Source organism: Chaetura pelagica, unplaced genomic scaffold (assembly GCF_000747805.2).
Source record: "Chaetura pelagica isolate M959 unplaced genomic scaffold, ChaPel_1.0 scaffold47, whole genome shotgun sequence".
NCBI lineage: Eukaryota > Metazoa > Chordata > Aves > Apodiformes > Apodidae > Chaetura > Chaetura pelagica.
The window spans coordinates 1654673-1676500 of NW_009954140.1; the positions used below are offsets into that span (position 1 = coordinate 1654673).

The window sequence follows — 21828 nt, forward strand, 5'->3', positions numbered from 1 at the left end:
TGCTGAGTACAACTTCTCTAAACTTGAAGTAGGCCCCAAATTTCCCAAGTCTTTTGTTTACATGGTTGTGTGCACAGCCTGTGAATGAAAATTGTATCTCAAAATAAAATATGTAATCTGTAGCTCTGCAGAAGCACTCTGTGGTGGCAACCAATATTGCTTTGTGTACACAGACACTGACAGAGTTAAGGACGGACAAGTGGATTTGCTGGTTCCAAAGACTTATTTTAGGTGTGGGCAGTAGGACAGGCTGGTAGTAACTAGCTTATATATTCTGCTCTCTGATCTAGCTGATGCTGAATGTTATGTGCTGAAAACTAACATGGTTTACTGAGGCATGGAGCCAGGGAAGCCAAAGGCATGCCATGGGTGCCTAGTGCCCTGATTCTAGCCATGGGTGTGATCTCTGCTGTTCTGCTTGATTTGCAGTGCAGCACCACAGTGACTCACTGCAGCACATCCATATATCAGGTGTTTGATGTGCTGTGGGCCAAGCCATCAGCCTGCTGGAGACTTGCTTCCTTTCAGGATTGCAGCCTCAGGCATTGGTCTGTGCAGATGAGCCTCCTGTGAAATAGGAAAAGATAACAACTCTGAATGCCAGTCAGAAGGGCTGGCTGGTAGCTTGCCATGTGATTATATGAATTCTTGCTTAGTGCATTGAGCTTGCAGTTTACTTTTTGCTTGAAGGTAGCCACTGTTTACATGTGCCATGGAAATCTAGAGACTGCTGTAACTGCTTTATGAGCAGTTACAATGCTTTATTTAAAAATAAAATGCTTTATTTTAAAAAAATAGGACTACTCCTTAGACTACTCCTTAGAGGATGAGAAAACCTGGCTCTAAATTATTGGTGGGAAAATATATTCCTGCCCTGGGAATAATTTTCTTTCTGTATGGAAAGTACATGGGAATAGAAGAGTATGAAAAATACACTAATAAACTGAAGAGCTGGCTGAGCTACCAGAGTATGGGGACTTGGTCATTGTACAACCAAGTGTCACATTTCCTGTGTGGTTTTTGTTGTTTTTTCACGCTTAATCTTCTCATTCAGTTCCTGGCTTCATCCTTTTCCTCTTCTTTCCGTTATCTCATAGTTGAGCATGCCAACAGGTTTAACACAAAGGATTTTGTTCAGCTAAAACTATGTGACTGCAGCCCAAGGACTCTTAGAAAAGTGAGGTGTTTAAATAAATCTTTAAGTTTGACTCAACAGTTGCACAAGGAGCTGAATTTCTCAGGTAGTCCTAACTTTCCTCCCTGGGGAAACACTAGTAAGGTAGAACAAAAATAGCAGGAATAAACCCTGAACTATCTAAAAAGGTGGAGTGTTCTGAATCCTGGCAGCTGGGAGAAGTTAGGAGATGAGGCACTGTCAGCAACCCATTCTATGAATACTTGTAAGACATCAGGGTGCAACCATCAGATTTGCATTGGCTCGCTATTAAATCCTTCTTCATGATTTGTCTTTGGATTGACCTGTTTTTTTCCTCAGCTAATCCTACCGTCATTGTCACATAATAGTGAGCTCTGCTGTGGCTTTTGGACATTATTAACTTTGCATAGATTAAGCACCAAGTTGTCACAACTGAAGCCTGGGTGTGCAGCAGGGCAGGAAGCAAAGCATGAGGTGTATCTGGCAGACTGGGATTTCTTGGCAGAGCCCTAGACACATGTTCACAAATAGCCTTAACCTGTATCTGTGGGATGACTAGTATTTTGCAGCTGTAACTCTCTTCTACCTGGATTTACTTTTGACTTTAGCTCTTTCTTCCCTACAGGATGGGAGCATCCAACTCAGTTCATAAACTGTAGATTTTTTCTTCTTTCTATTTTTCTAATACATCTTCTAAGTTTTTTTTTTTCTCTACTTTAATACTAAGGGTTATTTTCTCATCCTTAGAAGATTTATTACCCCGTTTTTCATTTTCTGCTCTGAGTGTGTGTTCGACACATCTTTAGTTATTAGAGTAGAAGCCTGATGCTTTAAGAAACAGAAAATGTTTGCCTGCGTTGTGTTTCACATTATAAATGGGTCTTGTTCTTTACTGTGCAAACAGGCTCCTTGAATAATATTATGGTGTGCTGTTGAGAGCTACAGTAAGGCTTTTGCTAGTAAATCAGCATTTCTTACAGCAAACTCTCTATGCTTTGTCAGCCACTATATCTAGGGAATAAAATCTAATGAAAAAAATCAAAACATGGAACAGTTATGGCTGATCTCCCTGCAAAATTGATACTGTTTTAAGTAGAAGAGCCAAACATCTAGGATTTTTTGGGTAGTATCCAGCACTAAAGCATTGAGATGTACAGCACAACATGAAAATCATCTGCCTTTTTGCTGCATTTCTGTTATTTGCAATAAATTATATGGACCAGTTACAGTTTTCCTTTCAGTTCTTGACTTTCAGGGAAAGTTCAGGCCCTGAAAGCAACGACTAAATTAAGTTGTAGTTTTATTACTAGGTTGTGATGGGATTTCAATATTGTCAACCCTGATAAAGAAAAAAAGAAAAATAAACATTCCTCCTCCTTAATATTAAAGGTCATGAGGAATACCTTACATTTTGGAGAGGTTTTATTTGCTTTCTGGCTTTGGTGTTTTGAGTGCAATCATATCTTGCTTTCCAGCTGTCTTCACTAATAAATAGATGTAGCAGCTCTTCTAATTATTTTACATTTTTAATGGCAGCTGAAATAGGTCAAACCCAGCAACATTTAATATTAGGACTTGCCAACTCATTTTTATGGCAATATTGTGATTCTGTGGGAGAAGCCTTTAGTGCGTTGCCTAGAGCTGCAGTGCAATAGTCAGTGTGTGACACTTCTGTGCACCGTGGATTGTTTCAGGTTGCTGTGTGGTGTTGAGCTGCAATGTGCAAGTCATTTTAAATGCTCAAAATGAAATAAATCAAGGATGAGATACTACATACGTGTTTGTAGGATCATCAGCCCAGAACCCTCCTACAAATACAGCAACATGGTGTCACAGCCCATCTAGGCCAACCTCTTCTCCTTCACTACTCATTTCTCTGCACCTTCTGCTCAGCCACTGAATTCTTGACTAATTTGGGTTCCTTACAGGTTTCCATCTACATCCAGGTGCCTGCTTTGAGAGTCTCCTGAGTTCCAGCCCATGTGTGTTTTCACTTTCCCAGTAGCTTTCCTCTTCATGTCACGGATGGAAGTCATACAAGCTGCAGTCTTTCCAAACCACTGTCTGCATCATAGAATCCAGAGTGTGATGCCACTACACTGTTGTCTTCAGCCAGAGACGAAATACTTACTGTGTGTCATGTTAAAGCTAGTTGGCCTGCAGCATCTGTAGCTTCTTTACAGTGGTTCAGCTCCCTCACACTTGTTGGAGTTTTTCCATTTGGTAGAAACAATTAATTCTTCAGGCGTGGTAGTTTCTAGCTTCTCCTTATTTTCTGTTAACTTCAGCATCTTATGGCTTATAAAGTAAGCATTAGAATAGCATGAGATCTGCCTCCCTCCAGATTAGAAAAAACTAACCAAAACATCTTTTAATGTGTAAGAAGGTCAAACGTGCACCATGTGAACTTGTTAAACACATTTATTGAGTTCTTGGCAATAACCAAAACCAGTGAATGACCATTATAAACATAAGAAAAAGACATTTACTTTTACTTGGTCAGCTCCTGCTTTGTCTGTAAAGAAAAGATATCCTTTGCCACCATCAATCCACATGATTGGATTTGTATGTCCCAGTAATAGATTCAGCAGGGAAAATGGCAATTTTAAACTGAAATGTTTCAATCACTTTCTGCTCTGAGTCCAGCTGCTATTAATAATGGACCATAAAGTGGAGTTAGTTATACTAGCTTTAAGTTTGTTCCCAATTGCCATTAACTCACTTAAACTGACTGCAAGCAAATATATGAAGTAAAAGTAGAAAAGAAGAGAAGAAAAAAAGCCCCCATAAATATTGCAGCCACAAGCAGAAGAGGCTTGTTATTTCAGAAAGGAAAAAATAAGTCAAAGCAAGTTTACTAAATTAATTTGTTAAACACATTTATTGAGTTGTTAATATTAACCAACACAACGTATGATCTGTTGTAAAACAAGAAACAGAAAATGGATCCATTCTGATTTTGGCAAATCCTACTACAGATATGTGACAAAGAGGGAAATGTTTCAATTTCTTTTATATTCTGCTGTGACATATTTACAATACATATCTCTCAAAGTCTCTCCCTTTTTTAAATTAAATGAACAGAAAGTTCATAACCTAGAAATAAATTTTCTCTATCGGCTTCTTGTTCTGTCTTGTATCCATTAATGATAGTGAAGTAATGAGAGCTTTCCAAGGATTACTTGGCACACAGAACACAACTCCACTTTGATGCTGTACCGAGCCACCTTTTTTTCTGTTTTTTTATTTTTTTATTTGAGGAAGGGGGGGAAAAGAGGAAGAATTTCATATGTACAAAGGCTGAAAAGTCTTTCTTTGTGAAGCTAAATTAGTTCAGGAAAACTGTATCAAAATTGTAATCACATTAACTGTATTACTGTCTTTTTACTTTTTTAAATTACCAACAATCAAATGAATGAATTTTTAGTTGTTTCCAACATGGCAGCTCTTTTCCTACAGCACATTTGCATGTGCTGTCACAAACCCAGAGAGTGAGATTGGGTGCATTCTAGATTATGTCAAGTCACAGTAGTCGCATTCCACTGAGGTTATGGGTTCTGTCTGCTCTCTGTTACTTGAGGAGCCATTCATTTACTGAAAGAGAGAAAAAACACAATTATGCTTTAATAAACTCCAAATATGAAACTTGCTGGATTTAAGACTGCATTAGGCAGTTAAAAGCTAGAAGGTTCAACTTCCTTCTCTTTCTGGAAAATAATTTTTTCAAGTATTGCAACTCAGTCATCTGTTTTCATTTGTGTGCTGTTAGGCACTTGGGTTTCTCAAAGAAAAGAACTCAGTGTAAGCATAGAAAGGATGAATCTGGAGGTAGAACGTACCTCTATACTGTAGTTTCTGTGCTCTATTGTTTGGACAATCTTTTCCCTGTAAACTAAAGTTGATATTAGTTCGGATACATCGATTGTTGAGAGGCTGGACTGGTCTGAAATTGTCGCTCATGCTCAGAAATATCTGTGATGGCTGATTCTGGCTTAGCAGTCGTAAAGAATGCATCTATACAAAAGACAAAACCAAGGATTTTTAGTACTGGTCTTTCCTGTAAGTAAACAACATAAAATGCTATTAAATAGACTACTTAATAAATGAAAGTTAAGAGGACTTTCAGTGATTTGTAGTCAGAAGTGAGTTGAAAGAGTTAAAATGGTTCCTTCTGTGCTCTTCTGTTTCTGAGCCCCAATTTAAACCAAAGTAACTAGTTTTGTGTAGGGTAAATGAAAATGGTATGAGGTGTTCTTGGCTGCTCAGGAAACAAATGGAATCTGGAGTACTGGATGGCAGTAGCTGGTGCACAGAAAACCTGAGGAATGACAAGACCTGATTTCCAAAGCTCAACTTAGCTAATTTACAGTTAATTACAAAGAGCTAGTTTACAGCTTGACTGTAGCTTCTAGTTGAGAAGATACAGTTTTGGATGGTAGTACTCAAGAACCAGGCATGGGCAGTCAGGATGGAAAGGATAACTGGCTGTCATGCTGCTGAAGTCATGACTTTAATGATAAAAAATTGAATCCTTTCTTCATTGACAGGTCTGTCTTGATACAATCTGTGCTGTATCTACAGTGTTCTTCTGGTAGACTCTGTCCTTTTGAGATGGTTTTATGGATCAGCAGAGAGGGAATCAGTGAATCATCCAGGATTTTCACTGCACCCAGCAGTGGTTGGATGCAAACTACAAGCAGACTGAAATGGTTTTTTTGTCACAACTGTGTAACTGTGCTAAAAGCATGTTAATTGGTTTAAGTCAACCAAAAACTTTCAAACTTTCTATAGGAAACTAGAGAGAGAGGAAAAAAAAAAGTACAATTTGTAAATCAAAAATCACCAAAAATATTTTGGTTTAAAAATGTAAAGAAAAAAAATAATTCCCATATGAGTGAACAATTGGAGTTTGTGGCATATAAGGTTTAAATAGGGAAATCCAATAGCTGGGTTTTACATACTGAAGATCTTTAACAGCTTCCAAGTGAAAACTTATGCTTTATTTTTTCAGTCTGAGTACACAATGTAATTAATAAGTATTCCATGAAATCAATTTGCAGCACTAATAGTGGAGGATGTAACTAATCAGTAAAGCATGATGAGAACTGAGTATCATGAGATTATAACCCATAGATACTCGCATAGACTCAAAAAATATTCTAATCCTTGTTTTCTATGTTAATGTCATAACAAAAAATACTGTTTGTAGGCAAATGTTCAGGTCCCCTGTTTGAAAACTTGGGAATGTACAGCATGTCTGCCTGTGCTCAGCTGTGTCATGCTCCCAAATTACACATTTAGAAAAGAAAGAAATTGATTTCTCTGCATCTAGGCAAAATTGGACATAAGGAATATAACAAAGATAAAACATCTCTTGGGCTTTTTAAAGTAATCGTATCTACAATGTTAATAGGATTTTTAAATCCCAAAGAAATATTCAGGGTTGTTTTATCATTTCTCAGGCCAGATTGCTCTGCTGCATGCTTGGGACAGGAAGATGATGGTTCCAGTATTCCTTTGGGATTCTGCTATGCAAGAGAATAGGTTTTAGATTAGTTCACAGCTCTGTAGGCAACTCACTGGATGCTCTGGAGAAGCCTGCACGTGGTGTTAAAGTTGTTTTCTGCTGTTAGGCCTTGGATTGTAAGTGCATTGTACAGAAATTTTGGCTTTCTCACTGTTGTGTCTTCAACAGCATAACTTTGACTAAGAAATTGTTTATTTTTGTATAATTTATCCTGCTCCTTCCTAAAAAGGACTTCAGTTTTTCAGCCTGAATTTTCTGGAGATATTTGCAATGTCTGCCCTCTCATTCCATACCAAAAAGCACTTGCTGATGTTTTTCAAGAAGGCCCTATATCTTGGATTTCTGTCACATTAAGGTGCTACTGGTGTGTATTTAAATGGCTACAAGTGTCACTTTCCATTTGACTGTTCCTCTATTATACTTAATACCTGTTATTTTTGTACAATACTGCTGTGTTTGTTTTAGAATCCCCAAGTACCTATTCACAGAATCATTGAATAATGTAATTTGGAGTAGTTTACTGGAAACCATTGATTGAAACTCTCACTAAAAATAGGGCCCACCTCAAAGTACCTATGTGTATAGATACTTAGAGAGCTCTAAATAGTTAATATTTATATTTTGGCAAAAGAAGTCTTCAGTGTTTCTGCAAACTGTAAGAATTTCAGGTAGAGGTCCCTACAGCTGAATGTTGACTGATCTTGTATGTAAAGCTACAAATAGATATGTTTAAAATATTCTTTTGTACCTATACTAGATCAAGTAATCTTAAAATTAGTTTTACCTGCATCCTTGTTATGTAGACAGGTTTGTTCATTATTATCCAGCTTGCTGTTTCATAGCAGGGTGGAATTGTCATTGACCCATCATACGTAATGAAACTAGAGGTCTCTGGATAAAGTTCCTCAATATTAAGCCCCTGTAGTAAGTATGCATCATCTGGACATTGAGGAAGGAAAACAGTTGAGATAAAACAATAGCTTCACAAAAAATATGCCACCCTTTTAATGTAAAATCCTCATTCCAGAACATCATAATCAGTTTTACCAAAATATGAAGTGTAATGAATGTACATTTTTTAATGCTCCAGTAGTTTCAACAAGAACTAGTAACACCAATTCACTAATCCTGCTTGGGTTGAGTTCTGCTCTTAGGTGCCCATGCACACTGTCAGTTCAGCACAAGTATTCACAAAGAAACTCTGAACCTCATTTAAGAACTGGAGTTAAAAGCTTCCTTGAGGTGCAGTTATTGGTTTAGATGCAGCAATCTTGGGAGAAGGTCAACTTACCGTATTTTGGAGTGATTAACAATTTTTGATCAACAAAGTGTTGGGAAGGCCAAGAGTGTTAAAAGTTAATTGTCCTTCTACCACAGGAGGAAGATAAGGTTAATGCATGATAATAAAGCTGCTCAGTGAAGCCTGCTGGCCTTTCATGTGCACAGTGGGGGTGAATGCACTGAAAGCTCACTCAGAATGCTAAAATTGGGGTGGAAAACTATGCAGAAAAGCAGCTTACTAGGGTCCCTGCTTTTATCTTAAGTCTCCCTGGGAATTAATGAGGTATCTCTCTGAAACAGAAATTACTCTGGGGACATATACCAAAATATAATGATATGGATATATCTTTTAAAATTCATCAAAGTTCCTCAGCCTGTTCTATACTACGTGCATTATTTTCCTTGTGTAATGCCGGCCCTACAATATTTTTGGCAGTGCTGTCAAAACTGGAGCTCAAATTTTTCTGCCAAATCTTAGGCTATAGGAGTTTCTTAATAGGAAATGCTCAGGGACACTTTGCTTCTGATATACTACTGCTGGTCTTTATCTTGGAAAAAGCTGAGCTGGTTATGAGCTGTCATGTTGTGGGATCTCTGCATGCTTTACTGGCAGGTAGTGTGTTCACTGGGGCCCATTTGCAGGCTGACTGCTGAAATGTGGGTAAAACAAGCTGAGTATTGAGGCATGTTTCCTTTTTCAATACACAAGAGGAACTGGCATTGATTTTAAAAGGAGGAAAGGAAGCTAGTATAAATAAAATAGAAACTTCTCAGACTAAAGAAAAACGTTGACATTGCATCTTTGAATAAATAATTTAAGCATTTTGCTTGGATTCTGATGTTTTTCATGTACTAGTCACTGTAAGTGTAAACAGGTTTTGGTTTTGTGGGTGTTTTTATTTTGAAAGCTGATAAACAGTTCCTTGGCCATTGGGAAAAGATAGCAAATGGAACCACAGAAAGAAGTATGAAGTGTATAAGAACTAAAAAAAAAAGAGTAATTTAATGTATTGTAGCTGAAGGACAAAACTCAGATGAGCAAAATGCTTGTCTTATATTCTAATGAAAAAAAAGGGACTTGAGGCTACTGTCTTGGGCAACAGAAAATCAAAGAACACAGAGCAAATATGACCTTTTTATTTATTTATTTTATTTTGACATAGTGCAGTTAACTTCCTTCAGGCTTCTGGGGTAGCAGTATTAGTGACTACAGCATCAGTTAAAGTGTCAGGGTGAGAATGTAACATTTACACCACATTGACCAGTGCCTCACAGTTACTTCATATGTTAAATGTTTGTTATTTTACAAAATATAAACTTGCATGTCCTTTCAGGTTTGTTGGAAGTGCAGCCTCCTGCCATGTTCTTGTTCTTGTTCTTGCACTTTGCGCAGGGTAATTGCCATGCCATATTGCTGGCTCCTCAAATAGAGGGGAAAGTCCTGGTAGTGTCTTGTAGGTAGCTGACTGTCACCTTTTTTAACATGTTCATCCTTCACTGGCCCATGGCCTGGAATATAGAGTCTTAACCCAACATTTTCCAGATGAAAGTGCAAAACCATTGCTATAGTAATGGAGCCAAAATGCTGTTAAATGTTAACAGCTAGAGCTGTCTGAATATACCTGTGTCCTAGTCACTAAACCCACTATTTGCAGTGCAGCAGTAACATTGCTAGGATTACATGAGGAGAGAATGTATGTACTTCTTTCAAGTCAGTGCCTGTTTTCAGTAAGTCATCACATTTTTCCCTTTCCCACATGAACATCCTGTTCATTATTTATGAGCCATGGAGAGCAGTGTGTTAGCTCCGAATGGTACAGTTAGATAGTTTCAAGCTCTAAGGATCAAATCTGTTTTGTCACATCCATGTTGACTTTGAGCTAAAACGATTTGAACAAGGTAGAATTTTCCCTGAAATATTTACTAGGAGATGGAAAGCTAATTAAGATTAATATGGATGAGGGATATTGATTATAAACATATATATTTTGAGTGTGCCACTTGCTAGTTGGCTAATTTGCATTCAGAACAAGTTATTAACAGTACTACTTAACAGAATATACAGAAACAATAACTGCTGGCATTAGTGCAGGTAGCAATGGAGATTTTGGAGTTGTCTTGCACCACTTTAAAAGACACTGTAATTCATTACATTGATAAGGTCTTCTGACTTGACTGTGGCTTTGCAGTGTTTAGTCATTCTCAGAACATCATCACACTCCAGGGGTGGATTGTGGCATGTAACAATGTGGGCAAGCCCAACATACCCCAGTGTTCTTGAGATCAGGAGAAATGCTCTCCTTAGCCCTGCTGAGCTTCAGATCAACTGCTAGGTTTTCTTCTTTACCTACTGAGGACCTACAAAATGTGTGCCCATCTCCCCTACCAGCACCCAGCAGTGGAGTGACTCCAAACCTGGTTCATTGCCTCTATCTTCACTTGGAATATGTTTAAGGACAGAAAGTAAATTATGTGTCAAAATCTATCGGTTGTGATTAATGGGAAACTGGAGGAAACCACTTCAGGAAAAAGAGGAGATTGGACTGAATGAAATAAGAGTTTGACCAAGTAAAAGCAGCATTTATTCATGCCTGTATGTGTTATATTCCCATGAGAAGTTAGATGGCTCCATGAGAAAGGCCTGAGAAGACTATAGAATTGTCTATAATTGTCTATAATTGTCTAGAATTTGGTTATCAATGTTTTTGCCATGAGCAGCTGTGCTTTTCCCACCTAGTGATCAAGGTTTCCCATTCTAGGATTGAAACAGAACCAGTGGGTTTACAATAATACTAGACTACAACACTTTAATGTCTTATCTTCTCTTGCATCTATTGCAAATATATAGTCTAAGGAGACTTGAGGAACAACAGTCTCTTATTTGCAGAAATCTGAATCTTAAACATGTTCAAGATTAAACTCACAATCTGAATACTTTCTGAATTTGTACGTTATCTACAAAATAGCTAATGACTGAATTTGAGAAACTTTGCATTTTACAGCCCTTCTGCCTAGCTGAGCCTGTGGCAGTATTTTGAAGAATGAGAAGCACATTTTCACGTGGAATTTTGGGAACCTAAAATGTTTGTTCTTTCCAATGTTAAGCAAATAGTGGGTGAAAGCTAATGTAGGACAACAGTTTTGAAAGAAAGCTAAATTATTCCCTCAAATGTCACACTTAGAGGGATATTAAGGCAGTTTTTTTCTTTAGAGATATTCACATATCTTCTGACTAAATTCTGTTTGCAGGAACACTTGTTGCAACCAGCTCACAGTGGATTCTTTGGGCTGTGATAACAATAAAAAAGCATCTAAAATCAGATTTAAAGGAACTTCCAAGCAAGTTTACCTCACTGTAGCCATTGATATTTATGAGTGGAAATTTCCTTTTAATGCATTTTGCCCATGGAAATTTCATGCAGCAGCATGTAGTTCTTAATTTTGTTGCTGTTCTTTAAAAAAGTACTTCAGTTATGTTACTACCTGTCCTGACTCTGAACCTCTGCTCCACTTACCATTCGCTCCACGCTCCTATTGAGCACACAGGGACTGGTCACTTTGTCAGCAGCCTGCTGAGTATTGATTTCAGCAGTGGACCCCTAAAGCACAAGCTAAAAATCTCCAGCTGCTAAAGGCAGAATAGAAATCCTCACAATGTAAAGGGTAAAATTAGTTTTTTAGCAATGATGCTATAATCCATCATGCGAGACAACTGCAAAATTACTTTCAATAACACTTTCATGTTCCCAATTTACACCAAAAAATTCCCAGTCAATACTTGTTACCATGGTAAGTAACCCACTGCCCTGCACAATATGATGTGGATTGTAGGTACCAAGGATTTATTTTAACAGATAAACTTGTTAGTGATAACGGTGGTTAAAAATTAGAACAGATCTGCTAATCATTGATTTTGCAGCCTATGTTGTTTGTTCCTCTTCATGGGAAATTTCTTGTAGTAAAACCAAATTAGGTGTGGTGGGAATGGCATTTTCCTTCTAAAGAAGTGAAGCAACCAATGAAAGGTTGTAGGATGTGGTCATCTTCAGGGAGGAGGAGTGCCCACCTAGTGCAGTGTACGTGGCACTGGGAAGGTGTGCTTGCCTGCTCGTGTGGGTGACAGTTGCATGCTCAGTCATGTAATGAGGGACAGATGCTGCCAGTGCCTCCTTGTCCTGTGGGGCTGTACAGCCATAGTCATGATCTCTGCTCTGAGCAACCACAAGATGTCCAGTCTTTTCTCTGCTGGCTGGCCATTGTAGTATGTGGGGCCAAGGAGAACAAAAAAAAAGGCTGTGATACTCATGTAAATGCACGAGGTACAGCTGCTGAGATGGAAAAAAATAAGGCAGGAGTCTTGTCTTATTCAGTGTGAGAGACCTGACAGGTCTGTGTGTGCCTACTTAGGGAAAAACACTTTCCTCAGTGCTGCAGTCAGGCTGGTCCCCAGAGAGAAGCCAGGAAGAAGTGATTTGGGAGCAAAAGAGCCTGGAAAAAAAGCTGGTACAGAAGAGTGTTGCTGTGCTTTTGCAAGGAATCAGGACAGGCAGTTTAAAAACTGGGCTAATGTCCTGCTTCTTCCATGCAGAGAAGACAACATTTCAAACTGAGAGAAAAATCTGGACAAAAATGTCCTGAAGGGGGACCCCGCTGGTGCCTTCTTTTCTGGGGCTATGATGGGTTTTTATCATCATAGACACCTCTTCTTTGGACCAAAGATGTAACAAGGTTTGTTAACTGTGAGGTCAAATTAGAGAAATGCCAGTGGGAGCAAAGGTGTGTGTTACAGGGGAGAACAAGGAACTATCTCCTTCAGAATGGGGTTAGATTGGCTCTGTTGTTCAAATTCTGATTGTATGGCAAGACTTGAAATCTTTTCAGTGCTCTCTTGTCCAGGAATTGGTGGATAAAATCCCGTGCTGTCACTTTGCATTGGTCTCAAATCTATGCTTTTTACAATCCTGGTTTTTTCAGGGAGGAGTAAAAGATGGGAATCCATGGAAATAAATCAGACTGTATCTTAGGGATATGTATAGAAATCTCTCCCAACCTTTCCATTATAAGCCTGAAGTTCAGTGACTTTTTTTTGAAGTTAAATGGACATTTGAGATCTCTGGAGTTTCAGATGCAAAGTTGTCCAAGTAACACTATGTTGTTGGGGAATACATAGTACAATGTATTTAATTTATAGAGAGGTAAATTGAGGCAAATCCTAGTAGAGTTGTGAACCAAATCCTGGTGTCCTGACAGCCAGTCTTATACCAGTTATCATGAACAACTCTCTCCCAGCTTTCATAAACAAAAGCAAAATTGATGAAGTTTATGAAAAATGCAAAGTCATTGTTTACAGAGTAACAAGCAAAAAACCTACAAAACTTAGTTCTTCAGTTTGCTGTGTACTTTCTGAAAGTTAAATTTTGGTATAATTTAACTTATTAGCTTTAACGGCTGCTTGGAATTCAAGTGACTATTTGACAAAGGCAATAACAAAATGTTCAGCAGAAAAGGTTAAATTTGTTCCATCCAGATATTTGTATTTTTCATGACTTTCTCTAACGCAGCTTCATTTTCACTGATGCTTAAGCTCCAGTTTTCTACAAGTTCACTATACTAGCATGGAATTATTGAGCGTTAGGAGTTAAAAGCTTTCCAAAAGTGAATAGAACAAATATACATGCTATGTTAATGAGCTCTTTATATAGGCATTAAATGCAGCAATAGTTGAATTAAAATGTCATAGCTTTTCTGTACAAAAAGAAAGCATTAGTGACTACTCAATCCATTGGTTAATGATGCAGCATCTTGACATAACTTGATTTGATATAATCCAGTCTGCTCTGCGTGTTACTTTTATTGCTAACAGCAGGCAGTTTCTCCTGAGTATTCTGTGTGAATACAGTATATGGATTAAGTGTAATTTCATTAATTTATTGCTTGTTCAAACATAAGATAGGCTTTAAAGTTCAAAATTCATTTGATGAACTGATGACCTTACTAAGTTTTTCAGGTTCCCAAGTTGATCATGCAGAGTTGCTGGCAATACAAACTTTGTGATTTTTGTCCGTAATGAAGTACCTCTTATTTCACTGGATTGCTAAATGTTACATTTTACTACAAGCATGTAGCTGCTAGACAGAGGAGATGAACAGAAACTTACTTTTGTACGTTATTCTTGTTATGGTGTCTCTGTTGAGCATACGATTTAGAAATGGATTTGATGATTCAGACACCTACAGAAGAGAAAATGTACAGTGTCAAAACCTCTCAAACATTTCCTTTCTGTTCTGTGTGTGCATGTGCACAGGCAGTTGTTCTCTCCTGCCACTCCTCCAAATTATTTCTGCTTTTATTTATTTTTTTTATCTGTTGTGGGAAGAGAAAATAATTACTTAGATATTTTTCTAACAATGCCTCATGTCTTTCCAATGCTGTGAAAAGTAAGTTATTAAGACTTATGCTTTTACTCTTCCAGTTTTTATAGTTTAAGATGTTCTAAATAACATTGTGAGGGAAACTTATTTTGCTGACTTGGAAACACCAGCACCTCTCCAAAGAGCAAGCATGCTCCTTTCCAGGGCCTCAGTCTAGTAGGAGAGGTTTACTTTTAATTGAATGAATAACATTTCATGAAGAAACACCAAATTTGAAAAACTAGTAACTTCTGTCATAGCCATTCAATGTTATGAGTGGTGTTTAAGATATAAGGATTTAGCCCCCCTTCTCACTTTTAATTTTCCTTAAATTATATTTAAAATGGTTGGGAGTAAATATTGTGTGTTCAGTTACTAGGAAGATGCTGTCCTTGGATTCCAGATTAGAGCCTCTAGGCACTGCTGTAGTATAATAAGGAGTCTAATTCCTAGATGTACAGCTCATGGGAAAAGATGCCCATTGTCTATATGTGAGGTGTTAATAATGCTGAATACTCACTTTCATAAATATGGAAACTACCACCAACCCATTAGGACTCTTTGCAGCTTCTGTGACATTTGTGTACAGCTCATGGTTATAGTGGATTAACTGAACCTAGGAAGCAAAGAAGGGAAAGATTACAATTAAACAGTAGCAAACCATAACATGCACTGTTTGTAAATACTCTAGACACCCATTGGTTTGTATTAGGATCCCATCTATGCTTAGGATGTTGGGTAGGGCAATTTTTCACAGATTTGCAGCATGCACAATTTTAATAATTTCAGTCACCATCTGGCTCCAACTGGCACAGCACCAGCATGTTTCCTTCTAAATTGCCAGTAAGTGAATTTAACCACATCAAGTTATGAATTGCACTGCAGGGGTTGACATCATTTCCCTGTTGCAACAGCACTTGCCATGGGCATCAAGTAATCTGTACTTTTCAGCCTGAAGACAAACACAGAGGAGTCAGGGGTTGAAATATTTGAAGAAACACATGGGACATGGGTTTGGAGCTGTTTAAAGGAGTAGTCACCAACTTACAAATACAACTTTTCATTTGGCCTCTATTTTACAAAGTCAGTTGTAAAAGCTCCTACAGGTAGGCACTTGTGTTACTGTTAACCAGGTTCTCCTTAGCTCCTACAGCTTTTCTTCTGGTTTTTAGCTTTATGTTTTGCTGGAACTTTAAAATTATGAAGGTACAGATCAACTCTCTCTCTGCATATGTGAATGTCTTGCCCAGAACATTGGCATTTGATTTTTCTGGGATCATTAGACACCACTACTATTTATATTGCAATTTGTAGCCTCACTTTAAAAAAAAAAAAGATGTGAGGCAAATAAGTACTTCTAAGAATCTGAAAGGCTGGTTTGCTTTATTCAGCCTAAAGATATCTTAGTTTTCAGGTGTCGATAAGAAAAGTAGGGTCAATATTCTGGCACCTTCAGAATTGCAGCAGCCTGATGGTTGTATTTAAAAATCAGGCATATCTTCCATGTGCTGGCATAAATCTAAAGGCTGCCCACTGAAACTTCTGGGCATGGATAGTGTGAACAAGGACAGCACTAACTGGATCTGTGTCTAGTAGTCTTTTTAACTGTACAAATGGCCAAAGACTAATATTACTTATAAAGAAATGTTGTTATAGTGTGCTATCCATGTTTGTAATCAGGAAAAAACCACAACCCACCCCAAAAAAACACTGAAATGGGGTTTAGTGCATGCACTGGCAATTTTGTCTTTTAGACAAATGCTGTGTCTCGTGCTTCAGTCATGAAATACAGGATTTCTTTGCAGGATCATCTCCTTTATACAATCTGAAGTGCACAGTCAAGTTACAAAGACACAGCCTTGCTTTGCCATCCAAGTATGTATTGTCCACCAACATGTGTGCTGGTAGTGGTCTGAATGAAAACAGCATCCCAATTTATATGTAACCTACGCCATTATTATCTCAGACTAAGATAAGTGAGAACTAAATGATTCACTCACACTCTAGAAGCATTCAGACAGTTCTGTTTCTTACACTCTTCTCTGACAGCAAAATGTATTTGTTGCATAAGTAAATTACTCAGAATCAGAGCTGATGAGCTTTCTGAGTATACTGAAATATTCTGAATATACTGAAATATTCTGGATATAATATTCTGAAAAATCCACTAAGCATTGTCCTCCCACCACCCTCTGGATCCCCTAGGAATGCTGTTTTAGTGCTTGGACATTGACATAAAAAGGAGTAGTGGAAATTCTGAAAGGAAAGAGTATTTGCATTAGTAACATCAGTGGATGGTTGGCACATAGCTTTACTATTTATAACTAGCTGTTCACAGACAAAGTAAGGTGAGGATCAAAAGCCAAAATGTGGTATTGCAGTTGCTTTTGTCCTGTCTGGATTAAGCTATTGGTTGACCTTTTTACAGTTCACACAGTAGGCATTTTTTTAAGGCAAGCAAACAAGACAAACTGGAGCAAAAAAGTAAAAATGTCAAAGTAGCCACTGAAGTTCATCCACTAAGTTCTGACAGCTAGGAAGGGGGATGGATGCAGAATGTTTTTAAAGGTCTTGTAAAGAATTAATGACAGCATTTACTCTACAGCACATAGAAGTTATAGGCTGATTAGTCACCACTCTGAGGTACTACTGAACTTTGATAACATTGTGGTCTATGCATTCACTGACATTTTTAGGCTGAGTAACATTTTTCTCTTTAGGTACAACTGTTCACTGTGGCAACCAAACTAACTTGTGAATTATCAAGGAAAGAAGTGATGGAATCTGCTTTAGACTAAAATTTTCTATAGGAAGTCCCAGAATAACAATGCATTAGATAAACTAAATTACACGAACAAGCCAAACTGCCTACTGCAGAAATGGGTAAAAGTAAGGACCAAATTCTCCTCCTGTGCATGGAAGCCCTGACTCAAACTCATTTTACTGATGGGACTTGTGGAAATAAAACTCCTGAAATATATATGAACATATATAGGCTATTGTTCCCACACTCAGTGCAAGGAGCGTCCTGTTCAGTGTAGTTCTGGTCCTGCATAACATGTCAAATTACAGTGAGTGCACCTGGCCTCAGCACAGAATAGTGTCCTGGCTCCACTGGAGATCTTTTTGCATCTCAGAGACACAATTCACTCTTTGCAAAACTCACACCCGGACTGCAGGCAGTGAATAGGTATTTGTGGGAATGAGTTAACAGACCTGAACTGATTACAAGTTAGAATAGTTATTTCCTTTGATCCATAAATGACCCCTCCACCCTGTTTTGCACTGACTTCACAATAAAAGTACTTGTCTGAGAACCCAGGCATTCTTTGGCAGTGCTTTCAAGCAGTTTTCCTTTCAGGTTTCCCATTCCTGCAGGTCTATATCCCTCTGCCTCACCCCACCTCTCCTTATCACATCTCAGTTTGGTAATGGACCATTTTGGAGAGTGTGCTTGAGAAATCTTGCTTTGCTATTGTTTGAAAAGATCCCCTTGCCTTGCTCTGCGTTATCATTTCTTAAAGATCCTATTGCTGAATGAAGACAGGCTTTTTTTTTTCTTCTGAAACCTGTCACTTTCTCTGCATTAGAGCAGTATCTTTCCTTCTTGCACCCAAATTAATTTTATAGCTGTTTATAGCTGTTTCCATAGCACCATGGTAAAATTCATTAGGTTATTAAAAAAAAAAAAAAAGGATTGACCATGTAAGGAGACATAATTTTCAAAGTTTCTCACATGGAACAGACTAATTTAGAAAAGCACAAATGAATAAAGATGTTTTAGATATAGACTATTACATGCAGGTAAGAAAAATATACTCCCTACTGGACTGTCCCATAAAAGTGAAGCCACACAATTAAAATTGATCATATGTGAAAATTTCACTTTTTCAACTGATGACATTGTGCTAAAAACATAAGAGCAGCAAACTTGCAGTGCTGAAAGTACTCTTTGGTTCTGGTTTGAGTTTCAGGGCTCAAACACAATACAGAAGCTGGTTATAAGCTATTGATTTTCTTTGGAAGATTCCCTCTTTAAGATTAATTTGCCATAGAACAGCTGATAGCTCTTTGTTTACCTCAAGCTATAGAAGTTCTATTTTTCAGAGAGAAGAGAATTAAGATTAATTACTTTTTAAGCTGATAAAAATCCAGAATGTGCCCTTGTTCCACCACCCAAGAGTGTTCATTGGACCAAGAGCAGCAACAGCAGTTTTTAGATACTTTTTAGAGGTTGGAGGCGTGGGAATGTCAGCAGGAGCTGATGAGGGTACATTAGGGGAAATCTACTGAGCACACCCTCCTCAGCCTGGGAGCTTGTGTCTTTGGAGCAAGACAATATAGATAAGATGATGATCTGGCTCATGTTCTGGCCACTGTGGAGAAAATATCTAATTCCCTTTCCTAACACCCGTGCATGTGTTTTAGTAACAGTAATCTGTTTTTTGCTTGTACTTTGATGAATTTCAGTACAAGTCATATAATTGGTACTGGATTCCCTCCACAATGTTTTGTTGTTTTTCTTGATCCTTCACCCAGATGAAGTGAGCATCTTATGTCAGAGCTAGAAATGCCTGTAAAATATTAGAAGGAAGGCTAGTCATCTACATTTATAGCAATATGCCAGCAATTGTATGCTAGAAAAATCAGAGTATAATTTTTAGTCAAAATAATAAGACTTAGAGTGCCAGGAAAGAACTGAGTTTTCTCCAACTTCTGAGCAGACAACTACATAAAAGCAAATGCAGAGCAGTGCAGTGATGCATTGTGCAGTAAAATGGAAGCACAATTAAGGGTTAACTGGACTTGCTGCAAAATCTGCTTTACTGGAAAAAATGAAGTTATAGGTATTAGGATTTTAACTGTTAATGGTGTCTAACACTTCATTAGACCAGTTAATAACAAGAACTAACTGGCAATATCTGGTCAACAAATGGTTTTCATCAGTGATCTTTAGCATATATTCTGACTTAAAAAAAACCAAACACCAAAAATAAGGTAGCATCACCTGCCTTAGGCTTAAAGTGATTCTCTTTACATGCAGACATACCAGTTAAAGGTGAGTGAGAGTTTTAAGCTTTCTGGGCCAGGTGGTCAAAAATGCTGTAACTGGGTGTTTAATAGTACTTAGAAAAGAGATGGGTGAGGATCAGATGAGAAGCAGGACAGCCATTCTGGCTGCTCACCTGGTACTTGACACTGAAAAAGCTACTAACAGAGCAAAGCAAACTTATTCCTTGTTTATATGCAACCATTGCAGCTGGAACATACAGAAAAAAGCCCAAAACTGACTCAAGTGTAGAGGACTTTAAAGTATTTCTTCTTAATATTTTATCTGCTCTTATAATTGATTTGCAAGTAGGAAAAAAGGCTATCTAAAATATTTAGAACTTGATCTTTCTTTTAAGCCTCCACAAGACTGAAGTTACTTAGATGTACAAATCACTAGCTCAGGAGATCAGATTTGACTGTGCATGTCTCAGAATTTGCTGTTAGGACTTTTCACCTTCATGCTAACATAAAAAAAAAAGAAGTAAATGATAGACTGAAGAAGTATATGGAAAAGGTGACAGATTCCTGCCATCCAAACCCTGCTGGAACTGTTGCAAGTGTCACAATTATTTGTGCTCTCTTTTTGACAGTAGGAAACACAATGAAGGGAAAATCCAAATGGAGCCCCAGGGGTACGTGGCTGTGTCTGTGCTGCAGGTTGCTGTGTGATTGAGGGGAATTGTTGACTGGGCAGTCGTTGCTGAAACCTTCCACTGCCAATTACTCCAAACATGGGGTGTTTTTGGCTGACCTGCCAGTCAGTCAGTCTTGTTGTTCATTGTTAGCAGATGAGCAAAAGCTGGGTAAACATAAATAAATGACACTGTTCTGCAATTCACTTTGTGTGAGGATCCAAATGAAGTCTTAGACTGAAATGTTTAATGTTGATTATGTCTTGACTGATGTAAAATTTCAGTGCAAGCTGTAATTTGGCACTGACACAATCCATCATCTACAAAAGTTACATCTCAAAAGAGAACAGGGGTAATGCTGGAAAAAAAAGGCTATTAGATGAATATATCATAATTTCTGGATTTGTGCAGGATTTTCTGACTAAACACTACATTTAAATTGTTGTCTCATTTTAAATACAACAGATGCTCAGAAACCATGGTGATGAATTCACTATAAATGCTCCATTTGGGAGATTCAGTTATATAATGGTGCTCTGAATTTCTGGGAGAATTCTGTATTTTTTTAGCAGTCAGTCCCGAAAGCAGCAGAAAATGGTTCCTGCAGATAAAAAATGTGGTGAAGTAGTGATGCTATATTTGTTGCTCACTGTTTTACCCTGAGATGTTAAAAGGACACAGGTGCCAGGTCACCAAATGGAGCCACAGAGACACTTTAACAGATCAAGCCTTCTCTAACAGCATGTGGTGCCACTCCAGCTCTCAGCCTACCTTGCCAAAGTACCATCTGTAGCTACATTTCTATTCAAAGGGTGGGCAAGATGGGCAAGAGCAGACAGAGAAATATCACACTGATGAGTAAAAGAACTATCATAACCAGTTAATAATATTTGGGCTTGTAAGAAATCTAGCTACTGATTTTTTTCTGTCCTCATTTTATAATCTAGTAGGAAAGAAAAAAATGATAAGGCTTAATATACTAACAAGCAAATAAAAGGTTAGTGCTTGGATTACAAACAAGAAGCAGAAATAAGGCAATTGCCAGTTTTACCTGCTCCCTTTGGTATAGAAGCATATGGTTACATTAAAAATACAATTTTTCTGTGGCAAAAATGAAGCATGAGATTTGATATCCAAAAAATGCCAACGGTGCATTTATGAGGAAAACACAGATGAACACTGAGGATGAAGCTCTTGGTGTGGTCCATCTGAGTTTTCTGGATGTCCTTGTACAGCCCATTTGGGCAGCAGCTCCTGCCTGTGTACCCAAATGCTTTTGTTGCCTGATCTCAGCCTAGCAGGGGTGTCAGTCTGTCCTTACTACTTCTGCCATGGTACATGGCTTGGTGATTATTAATGCTGTGGTAGATGAGATTACATATTACAATGTCAAATTTTTAGAAATAATTTAAAGAAATTTCACACCACGATTTCCTGTTTAAGGTGCAGAGTCAGAGATTGAGAGAAAAAAAGGCACAGACCTACCCTGCAGGCAGAAAACGTGGTGGGGTTTTTGGGATTTTGTTTAAGAAAATCCTAGAAGCTTATTTTAAACCAAAGCAAAGTACAGTTGCCTTTTATTGCTTATGTGAATTAAGAAGCAGTTTCACATTTGTAGTTTAAAAGGTAAGTTTGAAGTTGAGAAATAATAAGCACAGTCAAAACAAGAGGACATGAATTATCTAAGAATATGAGATAGTACAGCTTAAGGCAGACAACTACAAAATTATCTTGTTTCTAAATGAATTGAGTGGCATTATACTCAGCAGG

At 37.9% G+C, this 21828-nt stretch overlaps 1 protein-coding gene across 1 annotated transcript in view; it reads right to left on the reverse strand.

Moving 5' to 3' along the window:
- Window positions 1-4470: 4470 nt before the first annotated feature.
- Window positions 4471-21828, reverse strand: part of CA10 (carbonic anhydrase X) — a 160213-nt gene continuing 142855 nt past the window's right edge. The window contains exons 5-9 of the mRNA XM_010002683.1: window positions 14895-14990; window positions 14122-14194; window positions 7468-7622; window positions 4996-5170; window positions 4471-4750 (exon numbers count right to left, since the gene is read on the reverse strand). Of these exons, the coding sequence (XP_010000985.1) occupies window positions 4728-4750; window positions 4996-5170; window positions 7468-7622; window positions 14122-14194; window positions 14895-14990 (522 nt within the window). The 3' untranslated portion in view covers window positions 4471-4727. The remainder of the gene's footprint in view (window positions 4751-4995; window positions 5171-7467; window positions 7623-14121; window positions 14195-14894; window positions 14991-21828) is intronic.